We start from the raw sequence: 19,551 nt of genomic DNA on the forward strand, positions 1-19,551 counted from the left end.
TTATGAACTTGATTTTGTGAAGTTGTTGTATCTTAAAAATGAGGAGTTTAATTGGATCAATCTGTTTCAGTTTTAGCAACTTTTACATTTACGTTTTACGTTTACTGTGGTGTATATCTGTATTCTGCTGGTTGAAAAATAGTCAGTCAGATTTGTTTTTTCTTAAACAAGTTAGTAGAACAGAACTGGCAGGTCTCCTAACTTCATTATTGGAATATCCTCTTTGAGATGATGAAGTTGAGTCAGACTAACTTGGTTTCCTGCAGTTGCTTAAACAAAGAAAGAACAAAACTTCACAAAATTAAGTAAATACACTTAAATTCCAAGTAAACTTCCGATTATATGTAAAGTAAACATGAATTAAGATTAATAGTTATATCTATATTTTACACGTTATTTTAGCATCAACCTGTCAGATTTTACAGTGTTGGTGATCTGCCAGTTCTATTAACATCTTTAAGAAAGAAAATACTAATATGATCGACTACCTTGGAATTGGCAGAATACAAAATAAATCACAGTAAACTTGGTCACTAAAGTTGCAAAAACTTTGAAAGATTGATTTAGATAAACTTGGCTTTGTTTAAGTTGCAACAGCTTCACAAAATTAGGCAGCCCAAACACAGTTAAATTTCAAGTAGGCTTTACACTTGTTATAAAGTAAACATAAATTAAGATGTATAGTTGCATTTATTTTCCTTTTTCAGGGAAATCAGTGTCCAAGATTATTTGAATTAAGATTAACCTGTCAAATTTGACAGTGTGGAGATTCCCACAGACACTGCAGGTGATGTTAAACTTTGCACTGGTCAAAGTGGTTCCCACACTGCAGCAGAATTTCCTTCATATGATGTTGAAACTGTGCAGGACTCAGTCAGAGAGGAGGAGGCGTTGTTGATGTCAAATAGCTGCAACTCAGTTCCAGCTCCCCCACTCTCTCTCTGGCTGCGCCCCCCCCAGTTCCAACATCATATGAAGGAAAAAGTACGATGGGACGGATTTTCCAAAACAATCACAAACACACGTGACCACGAACAAACGTTATTTGTGACTCAAAGTTTTTCAACTTCACACTCAAGAAACATCAGGGGGCGGCACATGTGGAGACACACGCGCACGCGCGTGTGTGCGCGCGCACACACTCCCACACACAAACACCCCCACGCACAAAACACCCACTCACTCACTCACACACACACACACACACACACACACACACACACACACAAACGTACACAGACTTACTCTCTGACGGGTAGAACGGCTGCATGTCGATCTTGTGCACCTCCTTGGCGTAATACTCCTCCTCGCTGCGCTGCCGCTCGCACGTCGCCGCCCGTTCGTTCGCCTTTTCCTGCAGCAGGTCGCGCGTGCTGTTGTAAATGGCCACAATGTCCCGAGACACCTCCTCGGGCTCGGGGAAGTCCTCCGGGGGGCTGCTGAGCTTCAGCTTGCTCAAGATCTGCCCTCGGATGGCCTCGATGCGTTTCTTTTTGAACTGATCCATGTCCAGCGTGCTGCATGTGGACAAACTGAGCGCCACGGTGGCTAAATCCAGAGTGAGGAAAAGACTGACGATACACAGGTTCATCTTCTCCTCCAACGACTTTAAATCTCAGATTAAAAAAAAATCAGATTCAGGACAATATTCACCGGAGCGATTTAAATATCGCCAAAGAGACGCATTTCTTAGGCGATAATCTAAGTGGAGAGCATTTACGCACACGAGCCAAGCGGCCCCGAACAGCCTCTTGAAGATCGTACGGTTCTAATTCCCTAGTTTCAGTAAAGTGTACCTGAAAATCCATTCAACTATCTCGACTTAAAAAGAGACCCGTTATTCGGTCAAAAGGGATCGCGCGGCTCTATTCCCGGATGACGGCGAACGCACAGCTAGAGTGCGTAAAGGTGCAGCCCAGTGTTGCCAGAGGTGGACGTGCGGCCATCCGACGGATCTGAACTATATGGATGAAAAAGAGAGAGTTAAAAACAACTGAGGTGATCGTCAGCGGGACGCACAGACGTGTAGCCTGCGGGACTGAGCACACCTCCACCGCATCAGAGCTCGCGGCTCGCAGCTCTCCGTAGCTCAGCCAGCAGCAGCCCGGGCTCCGAGGGGTTTCTCCGTCAAGCTTCAGTGTCTCCACACGCGATTCATTGCTTTTCACTCTCCAGACATTTCACTCAGTTGTTTGATAAACATCTGAACTCAAACGCTCAGCAGGGACGCAAGGTGGAGGCTTCTCAAGTTTGGCTGACGCGTTCGATCAAAAAACCAAGCATAAGTGTGATTTCACGATGGAAACGTCTTCCTTTAAATGTGGTTGTTAAGAAAAGAACAACCCAGAGTTTGCATTGACTGCATAGCGCTTTTACGCGTCTCCCTCAACCCATCTAGTTGGGGAACGGCTCGTCTTTTACGCGTGCCAAGCGGACAGCAGCAGCCGCTCGTAGGAATTTATAAAGGACTAAAGTTACCACGTGCTTCCCCCTCCGCCCGCTTCAAACCGAGGTTGTGGTCATCACTGTCAGAGAAGGGAACCCCTTCAGGTCCACGTTACGAGACGACTTATTGTAAATAAGAGTGCTCACTGTGCCCATTGGGACAGCGCCGCAACGGCCACTGGCCCCTGCTGCGTCATGACGCAGGGTCCTAAAGCCGGTCAGCGCAAGGCGACTGAAACTCTTCCAAGCTGCTGCAGAAACATCTCTCTTCTCTTTTTCACCTGAAATGGGTCGAGTTATTCTCCATTTTACACTCCCATTCAAACAAGTTCCGTTTTCAAGCAGTACCAAAAGCTCCCTGCTGCGTCCCTACAGGTGTTACCTTCACACTGTAGAATGTCAGATGTATAAATAATAATTTTGGTTGGCCGTAGCTAACTCAGTAATGTTCTTTATTTGTATTTTATTGAACCTAATTTCATCTTGTTTACAAATCTCTCTCTCTATGTGTATAAACATCAGGCCAAAAGCAGGAAGCAAACTTGTGTCATATTTTGTTCTTATTCATGATTTGTGCTTATTTTGTCGGTGCCAACTGATTTCTGGGATTCATCACACCTATTATTATTTTTGCTCTTGTAAGACAAAATGTTATGAGCAGCTTGAGAGCACTCTTAAGAGAAAAATAACTTGTTTTCACAGTTTTCACAATTTTTTTATTGAACACATTTTAAATTTGAGAATGGAAAAATGCAGGGATATCATCAAAGTGAAATAATTATATTTTAGAACGACCATGATTTGATTATTGAATTAATGGGCTAAAGAAACACAGTATGCAACACCTGGTTCATCGATTGTTTATTGACTTCCCACTGTAATTTCAGTTCTGGTGCTTCCCTCTGCTGGCCACAGGAGAATGTAACTGACTACATTCACACAAGTATCATACTGAAGTACAAATTTGAGGTAGAGTATTTTAATCTCATGCCGATATCCACTTCTACTCGACTACATTTCATAAGGATGTATTATACTTTTTGGTCCACTATTATTACCTGATAACTTTAGTTACTAGTTACTTTACAAATGAAGATTTTTGCACATAAACAAAAATGAAAACACGGTCACAAGCTGACATTCCAGTTTCAGATCAAGCAAGCATGGACCTGAGTAGGAACAACACCTTTGAAAGTTAATGACACAATATTAAAGATAGCCAACAGTTTTTATGATGATCGCACATGCTCATTTATTCATGTCCAGATCTCTACCGGTCACACTCTGTTTTTGGCTACACTGTCACTTCCTATTAGCCTATAGCAGAAACATTTGGGGACAGGATTCAATGGTTTAGTCAAAGATATCTACTAAATTTGGTGATGTTTGCAGAAACAGTCAGAGATGTAGGACCAAATTTTGTGCAAGGCCTTTGTAATTGTTTGGATCTGTTGGTGCTACCTATTGAACAATTTCAGGAAAACTTCACACACATGGTTACACATTATTACTTAATTTATTCTGCAAGTTTTGGAATGATTGGATGAACAATTTATGATTTATAGTCCAATTTGTGTTATGTAACACCCATTGTTGCATTTGCACTGCCCTCTCACGGTCCATTTGCATGAAACTTTGATGGTATGATGCTGTTGCTGTATTTGACATTCTACAAGCTTTGTGTTGATTGATCCAATAGTTATAGAATCAGGTCTGTTTACGTGCTGAGTCAGGCCTCTTTTTAAGTTTCCTTGGTCAATATCTTCACAATGTAAAGAGAAATCAACAAGCCTTTGATCACTTTTAATAAGCGTGGTCCAATAATGAGCCACAGTATGTACATATGGGACCAAAAGTTTAGTAGATGTCGAAAATGTGTTTTTCATAAAAATAAAAAATGGCATTGTGGTGCCCCCCACTGACCAATTTTGAAATGATTTTACACAAGTGGTTAAATATGTATTTGAATATCCTGCCAGTTTTGTGTTGATTGGACAAACAGTTCATGATTTAAAGTCTGATGTGTGTTTGTACACATGTACACTTTTTGTGCTCTGTTAGTTAACTCTCTCTGCTCTGTTATTGGCCGCAGTCAACTCTCTCTGCTCTGTTATTGGCTGCAGTCAACTCTCTGCTCTGTGATTGGCCGCAGTCAACTCTCTCTGCTCTGTGATTGGCTGTAGTTAACTCTCTCTGTTCTGTGATTGGCTGTAGTTAACTCTCTCTGCTCTGTGATTGGCTGCAGTCAACTCTCTCTTGGCTGCAGTCAACTCTCTCTTGGCTGCAGTCAACTCTCTCTGCTCTGTGATTGGCCGTAGTTAACTCTCTCTGTTCTGTTATTGGCCACAGTTAACTCTCTCTGCTCTGTTATTGGCTGTAGTTTACTCTCTCTGATCTGTGATTTGCTGTAGTTAACTCTCTGCTCTACTATTGGCTGTAGTTAACTCTCTTCTCTGTGATTGGCTGTAGTTGACTCTCTGCTCTGTGATTGGCTGCAGCTAACTCTCTCTGCTCTGTGACTGGCCGCAGTCAACGCCCTCTGTCTGTTATTGACTGTAGTTAACTCTCTCTGCTCTGTTATTGGCTGTCGTTAACTCTCTGCTCTGTTATTGGCTGTAGTTAACTCTCTGCTCTGTTATTGGCTGCAGTTAACTCTCTTTGCTCTGTTATTGGCTGTAGTTAACTCTCTGCTCTGTGACTGGCCGCAGTTAACTCTCTCTACTCTGTGATTGGCTGTAGTTAACTCTCTGCTCTGTTATTGGCTGTAGGTCACTCTGCTCTGTGATTGGCTGTCATCTTCCTGTCTGTTTCATTGCTTTGATGGGTTGGTCATCATCTTTGTGGACACTTACAACATGGTGATCAGAGAGGACACTACCACCAATCAGTGGCGAGAATTCAGGTTCAAGTTAACCCTTGCTGCTCTGTGATTGGCTGCAGTTAACTTTCTCTGCTCTGTTATTGGCTGCAGTTAACTCTCTCTGCTCTGTTATTGGCCGCAGTACACTCTCTCTGTCTGTTATGACTGTAGTTAACTCTCTCTGCTCTGTTGTTAACTGTAGTTAACTCTCTGCTCTGTGATTGGCTGTAGTTAACTCTCTGCTCTGTGATTGGTTGTAGTTAACTCTCTGCTCTGTGATTGGCTGTAGTTAACTCTCTGCTCTGTGATTGGCTGAAGTTTACTCTCTCTGCTCTGTTATTGGCTGCAGTTTACTCTCTCTGCTCTGTGATTGGCTGCAGTTTACTCTCTCTGCTCTGTGATTGGCTGCAGTTAACTCTCTCTGCTCTGTTATTTGCCGCAGTTAACTTTCTCTGCTCTGTGATTGGCTGCAGTTAACTCTCTCTGCTCTGTGATTGGCTACAGTTAACTCTCTCTCCTCTGTTATTGGCCGCAGTCAACTCTCTCTGCTCTGTTATTGACTATAGTTAACTCTCTGCTCTGTGATTGGCCGCAGTCAACTCTCTCTGCTCTGTTATTGACTGTAGTTAACTCCCTCTGCTTTGTTATTGGCTGTAGTTAACTCTCTGCTCTGTGATTGGCTGTAGTTAACTCTCTGCTCTGTTATTGGCTGCAGTTAACTTTGGTTCAATGAAAGTATAACCTCCAAGCAAAACTTGATAATTGATATTGCACCCACAGCATGTATGAAGCAACGGCTGAACAAACGGTAAATGGCTGCAACCACTCAGCTGTTTGAGATCTATCACTGTGGACACTGGAGACACATTCACAGCAGGTGTAAATGTCACCAGGTTACTTCATATCTGGATACAAGCTGGATAAGAGAAGCATTTTAATGCAAGGTGTAGCAGGGATGTCTCAGGCAGACCTTAGTCCTGAGTTTGGGGGAGCATAATGTCTGAGACAGGGTTTTAGTTGGACTATATGTAGAAGTGCTACATATAGTCCAAGGGCCAGGAAGTTCTGTTAAATCCATGACAGGTGCCACTATGGTGAATCAATGAAGTCCATGGATCAGGATGTTGTCTCTGTTCACCTGTCAGCTGACTGGATAGTGTCAGATGTTAGTGGGCAGGACAAGCTCCATTCACACACAGGGGAGGAACAGACAATGGACAGACACTCCCACATGAGCGAGAGGAAAAAACAAAAAAACAGAAAAAAAAAGACGTGGCGAAAAACCACTGAGCTCTGACACTGAGGCCTAGTCCACATGTACACATAGCTTTTTCTATGTGTTTTAGCCTTTTTTACACATGCAGAGTTTTTGGTCACTGAAAATGGACATTTGGAAAACTGTTTATATGTAGACCGGAAAACTGTTTGTCGCCAGAGTGTGCGTATTATCTCTGCCTTGAACACATTGCATGCCTGAGCAGCGCATGACAGCATCCTCGCCGCATGTCACACTCTCGCTGTGTTCATACTGGCAGCGTTGCTGCTGTGACACTTCTGCAGGGCTGCCTGCTGCTATGAGTTCTGTATTTACACAATTATAAGCACAAATTCCACTCATTTATGAAGTCATGCAGCTCCTGCATTGTCAACAACACTGGTCTGCAAATGTTTCAAAATAAAATGCCTTGTGTCAACAACTGATGGGATTCTGAGGCAGGGAAGTTGGAGTGCAACAGCTATATTTGTATTTCCTCATCTCTGTGGCTGATATAGAGAATTATATTAAGTAGAAATAATTACCAGCACAAGTATATACAAATAAAAAATATAAAATAGAACTAGAGTATTAGTAAACATTTAGCACTATGTAAATATTAAAACATAAAAGTATGTATAATATACTGAGTATGTAAAACGTGTAAATAGTATTATTTATTTATTCATGTATTTACTTACTTGCGGAGAAAAAGGTTAAGTGGATCACTTTGGGTGGCCACTGAAAGTAGTTTGCACTGTGAAACTGATGACATCCAGTAGGTGGCGGTAATGTATCACATATGGATGCCAGCCGCCATAAATGCCACAGAAGAAGTATCGGAACCTTTGCTGTTACTTCGTACCCTACGGAGCCATTCATGTGTGACTCCATGATGGCGGCTCTGATAGAAACACATGTGCAGTTGTCTGGTGAGTGATTTTTCTGTGTAGTTCGCTGTTGTTGCCTCTGAGAAACATGATTAAACTGCTGTTTACTGTGACAGATAAACGCTACGTGCTAACGGGAGCTTACGTCCCCTCCTCTGCTCTGCTTAGTGTCGCGAGCTCTGCTCCGGAGCTAGCTTAGCATTAGCACCATCCCTGCTCCTGCTAGCTGCTCAGCTTTAGTTTAATGGAAGGCTGGATGCTCCGGGACGTTTTGGTTAGTTATTCTGCTGGCACACAAATGTTATCTCTTTGAAACCTGAACTAACTGGCTCGATTTCTTTCAAAAACATGGGAGCAAGGCCGTAAGTAAAAAAAGAAATGACCCAAAAATGTATATATGTTTAAACTGATGTCAATATGGACATACTACACACAGTGTTAGCTTGGTAAGATTCTCTACAATTCAGTGATTTATTTAATTTTACTGACACCATGAGCACCAAAGAAGACAGTATTATTGACATAGTAAACAGATGCAAACAAAGAAAATGAAATGATGAATACATCTATTTAAAAAAAAAAAGGAAAACGTCCAGTGAACTATAGTCATAATAATCACAATTATAAATTTAAAATTATTATACAGAATTCGTCTAATTTTTAAGTTTGTTTTTTTTCTTTAGGTAGCTTCTTCCTTTTTTGTTTTTTTGTATGTTTAGGTTTTGTTTTTACTTTTTTTATTTTTTTGTTTGACAATTTTTCCGGATTCATTAAATAAATGAATGAATGAATGTCTTTCCAACTTCGCTTTCCAACAGATTTGTGTGAAAGGAATTAAAAGCCCATTCCATATAGACACCTGTCCCAAATATAAGTCTGTTGAGTTCAGTGCTTTAAGTAAATAATAGCCCGGGTTATTAATTAAAGCTTAACTGGTGTTTAATTTACATATAATTTAACTCTGAATTGTGCTTTAGAGTAAATCTTCTTTGTTTGTTTTATCATTTCATGTATCTAACTAATTACATAGCTTATGTATTGATGAGATTTTTCTAAAAAAGAGAACTTACGTGAATAGGTGTGTCACCCAGTGACATAAGTAAGCATCACATAATGTGTGTTTTTTAATTTGTGGAAAGATTTTTCAGTCAAATCTGAATCAAATAAGATGATGAGTTATATTCAGTGTATACACACACACACACACACACACACACACACGTAGTGTGATTTGCCGTGTTCACCTCATGGACTCCATTAGAACTGACACAGTCTGGCTCCTTGAACGCTGTCACTGACTCATGACCTTTCCTTCGTTTATAATTTTTTTTGATGTGAACCAGGAATTGAAAACAAAAACTTTTAGGTGAAGAAACAGAATAAAGCAATTTACAACTGGTGACATTTTTAAGAGCTGACTGCAGGACAAGCAGAGTTAGATTTTAGACAGATATCGCTTTTAAAACCTAAAAAATTAAGTATTGTTTGTCCTACCGGTTCCTAATCTCATAGCTGTGGTGGACTAATGATAGAAGTGTCATTCAGAGTAAGTGCAGTGAAAGGTTGGTGCAACAGCAGTAATCACTGACTACGGCAACACTCTGTGGTCAAAACAGTGTGACAACGCAACTGTCTACAGATGACTTCTGTTGTGAATTTACACTAAACATAAAATAAAATACAATAAAATAGATTCGACTTTTCACACGGGGCCATGGGGTCTCATGGGAGGGGGCTTATTGTGTGTGTGTAAACTCACTCATTGGTTTATGTTTGTGTGTATCAGCAGACGATGCAGAGCCTCAGTCTGAGGACAACGATGACCAGAGTGATCCTGACGGAGACAGCAATGACGAAAGGTCAGATGATGATGCGAGCGATGGAGGAGAAAACGACAGAGACAGTGAAGGAGGAAGTGATGGGGAGGAGGCAGAGGATGAAGATGGAGGAGCGGATGAGGAGGGAGATGACGGCAACGCCAATGCTGGGTGGGCTGAGGCCATGGCAAAGATCCTGGGGAAGAAAACCCCTGAGAGCAAAAATAGCATCCTGGTGAAGAACAAAGAGCTGGACAAGCAGAAGGAGAAAGAAAGACAGGAACAGCTGGAGAGAAAGAAACAGGTAACGAGCACACGGAAGGACGGCTTTCATTTTCTTTATTGGCGAGTCTCTCAGTGTGTCCCACAGGGATGAGACATTTATCAGATATACTTGATATACCATGGCTTGCTCCACCTGGAATCTTTAACACTGTTTTTGTGATTGATGCAGCCTGAAATGCCTGATTCACAGCAGCTTTTCTACAATGTTGCGATATTTTTTTTAAATCATAAGAGTTTGTATATTTTCTTTAAAATTACAATTACATAGGATGCACATGAGTTGATATATATTTTATAAAAACAAATCTCAGCTGGTCCAAAATTTTCTTTTTTGGGGAAATATTGGACAAGCTGCAGCAACAGATGCAAACTGGTGGTTTTGTGTAACGCTGGATTCACATTGGACACAGAAGCAGTGCGTGACGGAAGCCTCGCCAAACTGCAGCATGTTCCACGCTTGTGATGTTTACACTGACAGCGTCGTGGCTGTGATGCTTCTGCAGGGCTGCCTGCTGCTATGAGTTCTGTATTTCCACATTTATGAGCACAGATTGCACTCTATTTATGAAATTGTGCAGCTTCTGCTTTGTCAACAGCACGGTCCTATGAATATTTCACAATAAAATGCTCTACGTCAAGAACTGATGGGATTCTGTCAATAGGTACGTTGTCAGAGGACTTTTACTTTGAAACAAGTAGGGAAGTTTGAGTAAAACAGACACCTTTTGTATTTTCTCATCTCTGTGACAGAGAGAGACTTTTAAACTGCAGTAAAAAGTGGTATAGAGGCAATATGATTATCAGAACACCACACCAGTCTGTTTTTGTCAACAGCCACGCACAGCACGTGAAAATAATCATCAAGCCACAGTTTCTTTAGATGTGACAGGCAGCTGAGACGTGTCTGAGCAGCGCTGCTCATGCAGGCATTGTGGCTGCTCTGACTTGTTACCGCTGGCACTAAAAAAACCCCAAAACAACAGGTTCAGCTACGCTCATCCACTGCTTCTGCGTCCAATGTGAACTGGGTGTCATGCTTTCGAGTATGAAAGGTTTGGGACGCGAAATGTGATCGTGTGTTTTGAACGTGTGTCCATCAGGTCGACAAGAAGCGAGCGTGGGAGATGATGTGTCGGGAGAAACCTGACATTGTAAAGGACCGCGAGGCTGAAAGAGCTCTGCAGAGAATTGCTACCAGGTTTGTATATCTTTACTGTGAGGCTGTTTAACATTCTCAGAAACAGGTTTCAGTGCTGATGCCCGTGTGTGTGTTTTCCTCCTCAGAGGGGTGGTGCAGCTTTTCAACGCTGTGAGGAAACACCAAAGAAGACTATCGATAACAAGGTGAAGGAAGTCGGGGGCTCGGAGAGGAAGAAGGCCAAGCTTCTCTCGTCTGTCTCCAAGAAAGACTTCATCGATGTGCTGAGAAGCACAGAGGGAAGCAGCAGAGTCACCACCAAGACTGAACAGGACATGGTAAGATCAGTCATGGCTTATCTTCTGTTTGCTCTTTTTTTTAAGGTGACACGTTTCATCAGCAAGCTTTTGATAAGTTTGGTCAGATAACGATCCGCTAAAACTTTTGTACAAATTCAGAGCTACAGTTTATAGGAAGAGATTTTAAAAAATGTGTTTCTAATAAAATTAGAAACAGCGGAAAATCTAGTCAGGTGGACTTTTATAGCTTTTGGGACAAATTTGTAGAGTAGATGGATCGGCCATACAAAAAGTTATGACTTGTAAAAGTTGACCTTAAATTACAGGCATCCATTAGGCGGAGGTTGTATTTCTTGAGCAGCATTTGCACACTACTTGTAATCACTGGTGAAAAGTACTTGTGTTAACGATGTACCATCTTAAGGAGAATTAGCACAAACGTTGATGAACACAAAATCAAAAGCTTGAACCTTTCAATAGTCTCTCTACTTGGCCTGTGCTGCTGCCTAAACCTTTGAAACGCGGCACAACATCCCTTTTCTTGTGCTGTTTTCAGATGCTTTTTACAAGTATTTTAACCCTTGAACCCAGAGCAAAGTGGTGCATTTTCTTTCAAAAACTTTGGGAAAAGGGAATGAGCAACTTGGTAAGAAATACTTCACAAATTGGTAGAATCAGAATACTATTTTTTTGGGGGGGGGGCATTTTTTAAAGATTTATTTCACTTTTCAAGTTGAAGCAGCAGTACATGGCTTCGGACAGTATAAAAGAGCAGACATAAACAAGATACTCAAGTATACAAAAATATACATACATTATCATATATGTGCTCATGTTGTCTGTATTGTGGTTTTCCTCCTGCCCTGTGACCCTATGACCCTGTGACCCTGTGACCCTGTGATCCTGTGGCTGCTACTATAAACAAACAAAACAAAACTCTTTTCACAACCCTTATACCTTTCCCATTTGGTTCTCACCAAGGTGAAATAATGTTTCCCTCTAAAAAGAAATAAAACACCCACAAATGTGCATCTTATAAAAGATATGTTGTGCCTATTAAATTGATATTGTGGAGTACTATTTTAAAAACGCGAGGAAAAGTGTCTCTGGGGGAAATAACAAAAAAGCTACAGAAAAATTGTATAATTATCATAATAATGTGTTTTGAATTAATATTTTTAGGCACCTTTTTCCCAGGTCATTTTCTCAGGTTTGCTTTGTTGTTGTTGATTTCATAATTTTGTGGTAATTTTTTATTGTACTTTTTACTAATGTCTTGCTAATTTTGGGGAGCATTTCTTCTTTTGTTGCTTATGGCTTTCTTGAACAGAAATCATGCTGCTTTCTTAAACAACTTTTATTTAACAATTTTACTGATTCAACATTACAAACAAACAAAGGAATATAAAGAAGAATATAAAAATAAAATAAACATCAGTGCTGTATGGACTTTTTGACCATTAATTTTGACCATAAATAAAGAATAAATACAATAAATAGCTAAATACACATCAGTACCGATTTTTAAACCATTTTTGGTGGAAATTACTGCACTTGCGGAGAAGTGAAGGAATAAATGGCGATACAAAAGCAGCTGTCTTTTGTATATTTATTAGAGTGATAAAAAAGAATAAGAGGAGAGTCTAACAGAATCAAATCTATTTCAGCTGAAAGGACAGCACAAACACCAAGAGGTGCAAGCTTTCTGACAAAGACGATCTCATTCAGTCACATATTTCTAACTGAACAACACAGTGCCAGAAGAATACGGGAGGTTACCTCCACTAAGATAAGATATACTGAAACAAAGAACATCTGTCTCCTTTTTCCAGCAACAGCAAGTTTTTATCTCATCAATGAAACTTCAAGGACAGTTAGTAAGATGATTTTACACAAGTTCATTTGAGTTCACTTCAGGTTATTTCAAAGGTTAATATAAGATTATACATGAATATAACGTGATTATAAGGTTATTAAAGTAAATATATATGGTAAAAGATAATTTTGTCAGTACACTGTTCAGTATAAGTCAATTGCTGACTATTTCTTAACTACCCAAGCATCATTTTCTGCATTATATGGTCTTTAAAAAACGTTTTCTTATTGGTGCATATCGGGAAAAAAATCCGCCGATGCAGATATTTCCGATATGTCTGTGAAAGGCTCATATTGGTTGATAATATCGGTTGACTGACATATCAGTTGGGTTTCTACAAATAATCAAAAGGCGCTGAGCAAACTCTGCCTACATTCGTTTGTTTGAAGCAACCAAAAAAAAAAAATCTATATCAGAATAAGTTTATGCTTAGTGTTGATATTGATTGATAGTGATTTTTTTTCAGTAGCTAAAATATCTTTTGCTGTAGCTCCGTCCACAGCAGGACATCACTTAATTTTTTACCGGTGTTGTGGGACTGTGCTTCCAATCGTATTATCTGGGTCTGTTATGAGAGATTCGATTTAGTCAAATTTCAGTCAAACTAACATTTTTACATATAGTTTTAAAGTCCAGTTTTAGTCGGGATAACACAATAAATCAACTATTTTGAACATCGATTACTGTGTGATTTTTACTGAGTGCTCTTTTGTGTCACTGTTGCCGTGTGTGTGTGTGTGTGTGTGTGTGTGTGTGTGTGTGTGTGTGTGTGTGTGTGTGTGTGTGTGTGTGGTGTGTGTGTGTGTGTGTGTGTGTGTGTGTGTGTGTGTGTGTGTGTGTGTGTGTGTGTGTGTGTGTGTGTGTGTGTGTGTGTGTGTGTGTGTGTGTGTGCAGGCTGCTGCAGTAAAGGAGAAGCCCGCCTGGAGCGTCCTCACAGATGACTTCATGATGGGAGCCACAATGAAAGACTGGGACAAAGTCAGTGACGGAGAGGAGGCTGATTCACAGGCAGGGGTCGGAGTGGAGGAAAGTGACTCAGACTGACACCACACACACACACACACTCACACAGATGGGACTCTGTGCAGGCTGCCATGCCTGCAGGGACATTCTGAGTAGCTGGAAATTAATTCATGGGAAAATCATACCGGAGCCCCGCCCACTCCTTATTTTTTTGCAGACTGCACAAGTATAGAAAAAATATGGAAATAGTTCTTCACTGATTGTATATGCAAGAAAACATTTTTATAGTGTATCACATTTTGATATTTGTTGAATATGTAATACAGAGAGCGGGGAGCGAGGATGCAACAGATGTTGAGTGTGTGGAGGGGGGATAGATTTATTTCACAAAAGTATTTAAACCTTTAAACCTCATGAAGTTAGATTTTTCTTTAAAGACATGGGGAAAAGGTCAATGAGCAGCTTGTTAAGAAATTTTCCACAAATTGCACTTTTTTTTAAATTTAGATTTTTTTTTAAAGCTAGGAAAAAAACATACAATTAATATTTAAAATGATGTTGCAGAATAATTTTTAATAACTTTTTTCCTGGATTTTTTTCTTGTTTGTTTTTTTAAAATTATTTTCTCCTGTTTCTGTTTTTTGTTTGTAAATTTTAGGTAATTTACTTTTCTTTTTACTAATTTTTTGCGTATTTTCATTCATTTCTTCTTTCATTTTCCATCACCTTCTTCCTATGTATTTAAAAGAAATCAAACCAGGTAGCTCAGGTTTCAAAGGGTTAAAGACTGGCTGTGTTGATCTCCTGCCCTCAGTTTGCTCTCATTTTGTTGATGGTGTAAACTCTGTAAATAAAAATGTTTTGTACAGTGCTGGTCAAATAAACAGCCAATTTATATTCAGTGCTGTGTCTTTCTGTAGACTTCAACATTTATCTACAGTTTTTCAAGGTTTTTTTTACAGTTGCATTTCAAAACTGATCATAGGTTGTTAGTTTTCTGTGTTGCCTGCTAGCTAAGCCTGCTAGGCTAAGCTAACAGCCAACTAGCAAATAGCTATAATGGACAACTAACAAGCTGATTTTACAACAGTATGGTGGGAAATTTTGCATATATATTGTGTCATGGTACATGGGTGACCAGTTTCATAAAATTTAATATAAACTCTTTTTTTTATTTTAACCGAAATACAATTAATAAACAATGGCTGTGAGGATCATGTTCAACTTTACCCTTTTATTGACATTTTTGTTTTTAAGTGTTTACCCACAATATATGATGAAAGTCTCCAGAACCCAGCCAAGCCCCTGTTCCCCTCTAGAAACCCTGAGCAGTGTTTCCTCTACACTCATTTAGGAGTGGCGGCCCGCCACTCCTAAATCCTACCCGCTGCTCCTTCAAATGTCGTTTTTTTTTTGTTTTTTTGGGGTTTTTTTTAAAATTGCAAATACACCACCGCCGCATCACAGCACAGTCCTGCACTGCGTTGGGTGTCGCGAGTGCTGAGACGGATAACTATCTTGCTCCGTATCTACTCTTTGGGGTAGATACCACCGCCCCCTCCCACCCCCCAACAGAACTAATTGGTGCCGACGTTAATTAGCTACTCGCATCCAGGCATCAAGTCGGAGAGTCAGAGTGTTGGCTTGAAAATAGCGTGCAACTTACCGGAGAAAAGGTAGACTTATTAGCTTAAGAAAACTTATAATAGATTTTATTAGTTAAATAAACATTCGCAAAATATTGATGGCCAGCTAAGGTTACGTGGCTTAAGTTAATTGGGCCCGGTGCCAACTCAACTCAGTGTCACTAACGTGAGTAAACTAATTGATAGCATTAAGCGATATACACGCCATGATGTAACCGCTGACTGCATTTTCAGATGAGCTTGTTCAAATATTTTTCAAAGAAGAGAAAGACACCTGATGAGGATGGCGCTAGTCAGGTATCATTAGCCTTTTTACTGACTCAAATTATGATGGTTAGGTAAAAAATTATGTTCACACTTGTAATCAAATGTGACGTGAGTGTAAATTATCTAACGTTAATGTTTTATGTAATTGTATAAGACAAGTAACAGACAGGGAGGAGCAGTGGAACAAAGTGAAGGAGAGCAGAGTACAGGAGGGGGAGTGCCGAGTGAAGGAGCAGGAGAGCAAAGTGATGGTGCAGGAGAGAGAGATGAGAGGAGAGGAGAAAAACATAAAGGGAAACACAGGCTATCAGGCTGGGACCCTAAATGGGTTGTAAAAAAAAAAAAAAAAATTATTGTTTCTATTTGTAGGTGAAGACTGACTTGAGAAACAGGCTGCAGGGGGATCACCTTGCAGCATGTATGCTGCTGAGCATCAACGGGCCACCTCTTGGGGAATTTCCGTACAACAGAGCCTTAGAGCTGTTCTACAAAAAACCAAGAAAAATCCATTGTTCTGAGCCTGGGTGCAAACTTTGCCACTGATTACAGCCCCATCAAGAAATTATTATTTATTGTTTTTATTATTTTATTGTTGAATTTTTGTTATTATTTTTTATTTTTACATTCAGCCTTTAAAAAGCGTCATTTGTTTACGCTGCCATGGCTCCCCGGAGAGCCTGCCCCCGCTGCTGAAAAAAATCCTAGAGGAAACACTGCTGAGACTAAGTCAGTTCTTATTTTGTTTAACAAATAACTTCTTGTTGCAACCTATCTGTTTCCATGTCTTTGTCTGCACTGGGGTCTGGCCAAAATAATTAACTCTTCATTTAGCCTCTTTTTTTAATGGTTTTTATTTAAAGTGAAGTAACCAAACTTTCCACATTAAACTCAATTTACAGCACAAATGGTGTTTTTTTTCCATTGCTGTCCGCCAGATGGTATCAGACCTAATACTAGGCACAAAAAAATTCCGTTATTTTAGTGAAAGGGACCTTTTTATTTTTCAGAAGAAGCTAATTTTGCTTGATGTCAGACAGAATTGTCAACTCATTCCACTGAACTCTGTGGAGTTGGCGGATTCACAGGTCTGGATCCAGGCAAAGACATCATCAATGAAAAAAACAGTCAATCACAACTTGAGAGCGGGACCTTTGGAGCTTAATTGTACTGACCAATGGGTAAATAGCAGAACAAGGGACACAATATCCACATAAACTTCTGTGTATTCACTGACACTCTGGTAGAAATATACAGAATGGATGATGACAGAATGTATGAAGGTGTGTTATGCCTAAATAACAGACTTCCTGTACAGGTACATGGTTCCACTGAGGTATTTCTCATTCTGCTTGTTTTCATCACCACTGAAAGGGTCCATCAGCCATTTGTCCATCTCTTTGGTGTCCACAGGAGTCCACAGTCCTTCCCCCTCCATCAGCTTCATTTCTCTCTCCAAAGACATAGTGTATTCGTGTCCAGACACTGTCTCATGGTCCACACTTGACATGCAAACATAACCTCCTAAAGGGAAATTTATCATTAAAATACACTTCAATTCCTCTTGTCACCAACAAATAAGAACAGACATGATGTTTGAGACTAAATCTGGGGAGTTATGCACATATAACAGGAAAGCATCTGCATATAAAAACACTTTGTGTTTTCTCTTTCCTATACAGATGCTTTTATACCACTAACTACAATAGTCAGTGTCTATCTTGATTTATGCTCCCTTGAGGAAACATGAACAGCGCTGGTTACCTGGTTTGGCGGCGTGGCAGAGCTCCCTGACAACACTGACCGGCACATAAGTTTCGAGTAAAGCACCAACGATCATAACAACATCAAACATATCTGAAAGCAAAGGGAAAGTTATTTTATTTGTGAAGAGGTTGATCACAGCTGCTGCAGTAAAAAGACAATAGATTTAAATTTCACATGCAGCTTCTTGATGTCTATAAGTCAGTCACATCATTATCTCTAATCTTTTTGATTTGATGGCGAGTGACCCTAATTATTCAACAATTTGATGAAAGGAGCCCAGTTGGATTGTTGCAGTGGTGGGAAAATCAGATAATGAAACAAAGCATAATTGCAAGAACAAATATTTTATTTCAATATTGTGGGAGGGGGTGGCTGGGTGGACTGTTTGAAAAAATGGATGTAGCTACCGTGACATCATCTATTGTGGACTGCTGTTTTGAAGCCTTAAGTTCGGCATTTCAGCCATTGCCACCTTGAGTTTTGTAGAGACAGAGGTGACCATATTTGGACATGAAGGTGGAGCAGTGGATGGATGGATCTGAATGACATTAATATGTGTTTTGAGTGTGTGTGTGTGTGTGTGTTCACATTTCACTGAGTTATGGAGAAAAGAAAGAGGGAGAGTTTTTGCTCTAATTCACCTCTTTACCTCCCCTTCAACTCTCTGGCGCCCCCCTGTGAAGGCTTTTGTCCCTGTTCAGCTGTGAAATGACAGATCAGAGTGTATATGAAGAGTGACTGCAGTGTACCATTCTGTGCAGGCAGTTTGTCTGTTCCCAGCAAGGCCTGTTTGAGCTCCCGGTAGAGGCCGGTCTTATCAGCTTCTTTCAGCATGGCTTCACTGCAGTCCACTCCCACAAAGTGCCTGAAGCCCAGTTCAGACATCTGTGGACACAAGAAGAAAACAACCACCACCATTAACACTGAATTTTAAAGCTCTAAAGAGCCACACTTTTCACTGCTCATCAAGTTCCTCATACAGCCCACTTCAAAAACCTTGAAGATTCCCAAAACCATCAGTGCCATATTTGGCCTGTCCAACATCCTTTTAGACTGTTCTAGACGACAATGTAACATAACCCTACAGTATAATTGAATCATCCAGGAACACTGAGGTTCTCCTAAAAAGAGGAAAGTTTTTGGCTCACCAGCTTAGCGACCAGTCCAGACCCACAGGCGACATCCAGAACCAGAGCCTCCTCATGACTCCCAGTGAAGTTGGCATTCAGGAGATTGACCACCATTTTTGGCGCTTTGTATTGAATCATCTCTACATCCTGTTGATGTCAAATGTGTTTAAATCTTTAGAACTAACACTTTTCAGAATCTTCAGAATTTTAATTGTCCCTGTCATTGCTTAATTATGCAGATGATTAACTTTTATATATAGAAAAATCTGTAGATTTATCATCATGTGTACTGACTTTTTTTTTCTAGATGCAGATCTAGATACAAATTTAATTTACCAAAAAGAACAATTTTGGGTGGTGACATCAGATCAGGTGAGGTAATGAGGTAGCTGCCGAAATATGATTTCAGAGGCACTTTGAAAACCTACAGGATCATGTGTTTGATACTCAAAAGACAGATGACTTTTTAGTGTTTCCCTGACGTTTTGTCCAGACCTGAAGGAGGGTGAGTTCCTGTTAACTGACCTGTTGGTACGTCTCTGCCCACTTGTCGTAGAACTTCATTGTCTGCTCTGAGCTTGAGCGATCCTTGGACTGAATGAGGGTCCTCACATCGTCTAAAGTTCTGCTGCAGTTTGACATGATGAGGAAACGGCTTTAAACCTGCAGAGGGAGACACTTGACATGTTCTTAACATGACAGATGGAGACGTAGAGTCGACAGCACAGGAATGCAGAGCACAGACCTTTTTCCTGCAGTCAAACATGTTTTCCGAGTTCAGGCTTTCTTGACTCTAATGTCACTTCCTTCCCTCCGCTGATGAAGACCAACCATCATTCTTAAGTCTTTAAATACGCTTTGTTCACACTGTCTAACATTCAGCTGTTTGAGCAATGGTATACTAGTGATAATGGTT

The 19,551-nt window shown here is 40.3% G+C and overlaps 3 protein-coding genes across 3 annotated transcripts in view; 1 reads left to right on the forward strand and 2 right to left on the reverse strand.

Moving 5' to 3' along the window:
- Positions 1–1,957, reverse strand: part of tgfb2 (transforming growth factor, beta 2) — a 49,257-nt gene extending 47,300 nt beyond the window's left edge. The window contains exon 1 of the mRNA XM_042490908.1: positions 1,246–1,957. Within this exon, the coding sequence (XP_042346842.1) occupies positions 1,246–1,591 (346 nt within the window). The 5' untranslated portion in view covers positions 1,592–1,957. The remainder of the gene's footprint in view (positions 1–1,245) is intronic.
- Positions 1,958–7,406: 5,449 nt separating this feature from the next.
- On the forward strand, positions 7,407–14,363 carry LOC121945926 (RRP15-like protein). The gene is given in 6 exon segments (XM_042490300.1): positions 7,407–7,492; positions 9,240–9,571; positions 10,653–10,750; positions 10,837–10,876; positions 10,879–11,028; positions 13,760–14,363. Coding segments are annotated over 6 exon segments (822 nt in total). The 5' UTR covers positions 7,407–7,440; the 3' UTR covers positions 13,910–14,363.
- A 2,669-nt stretch (positions 14,364–17,032) lies between these two features.
- Positions 17,033–19,277, reverse strand: LOC121945347 (methyltransferase-like protein 27). Its single transcript, XM_042489476.1, has 5 exons — positions 19,161–19,277; positions 18,654–18,782; positions 18,255–18,390; positions 17,503–17,595; positions 17,033–17,262 (listed from the first exon to the last, which is right to left on the reverse strand). The coding sequence occupies exons 1-5, from the start codon at positions 19,275–19,277 to the stop codon at positions 17,033–17,035; spliced, it is 705 nt and encodes a 234-aa protein (XP_042345410.1).
- Positions 19,278–19,551: the final 274 nt, after the last annotated feature.

This window comes from Plectropomus leopardus, chromosome 7 (genome assembly GCF_008729295.1).
Source record: "Plectropomus leopardus isolate mb chromosome 7, YSFRI_Pleo_2.0, whole genome shotgun sequence".
Classification (NCBI taxonomy): Eukaryota; Metazoa; Chordata; class Actinopteri; order Perciformes; family Serranidae; genus Plectropomus; species Plectropomus leopardus.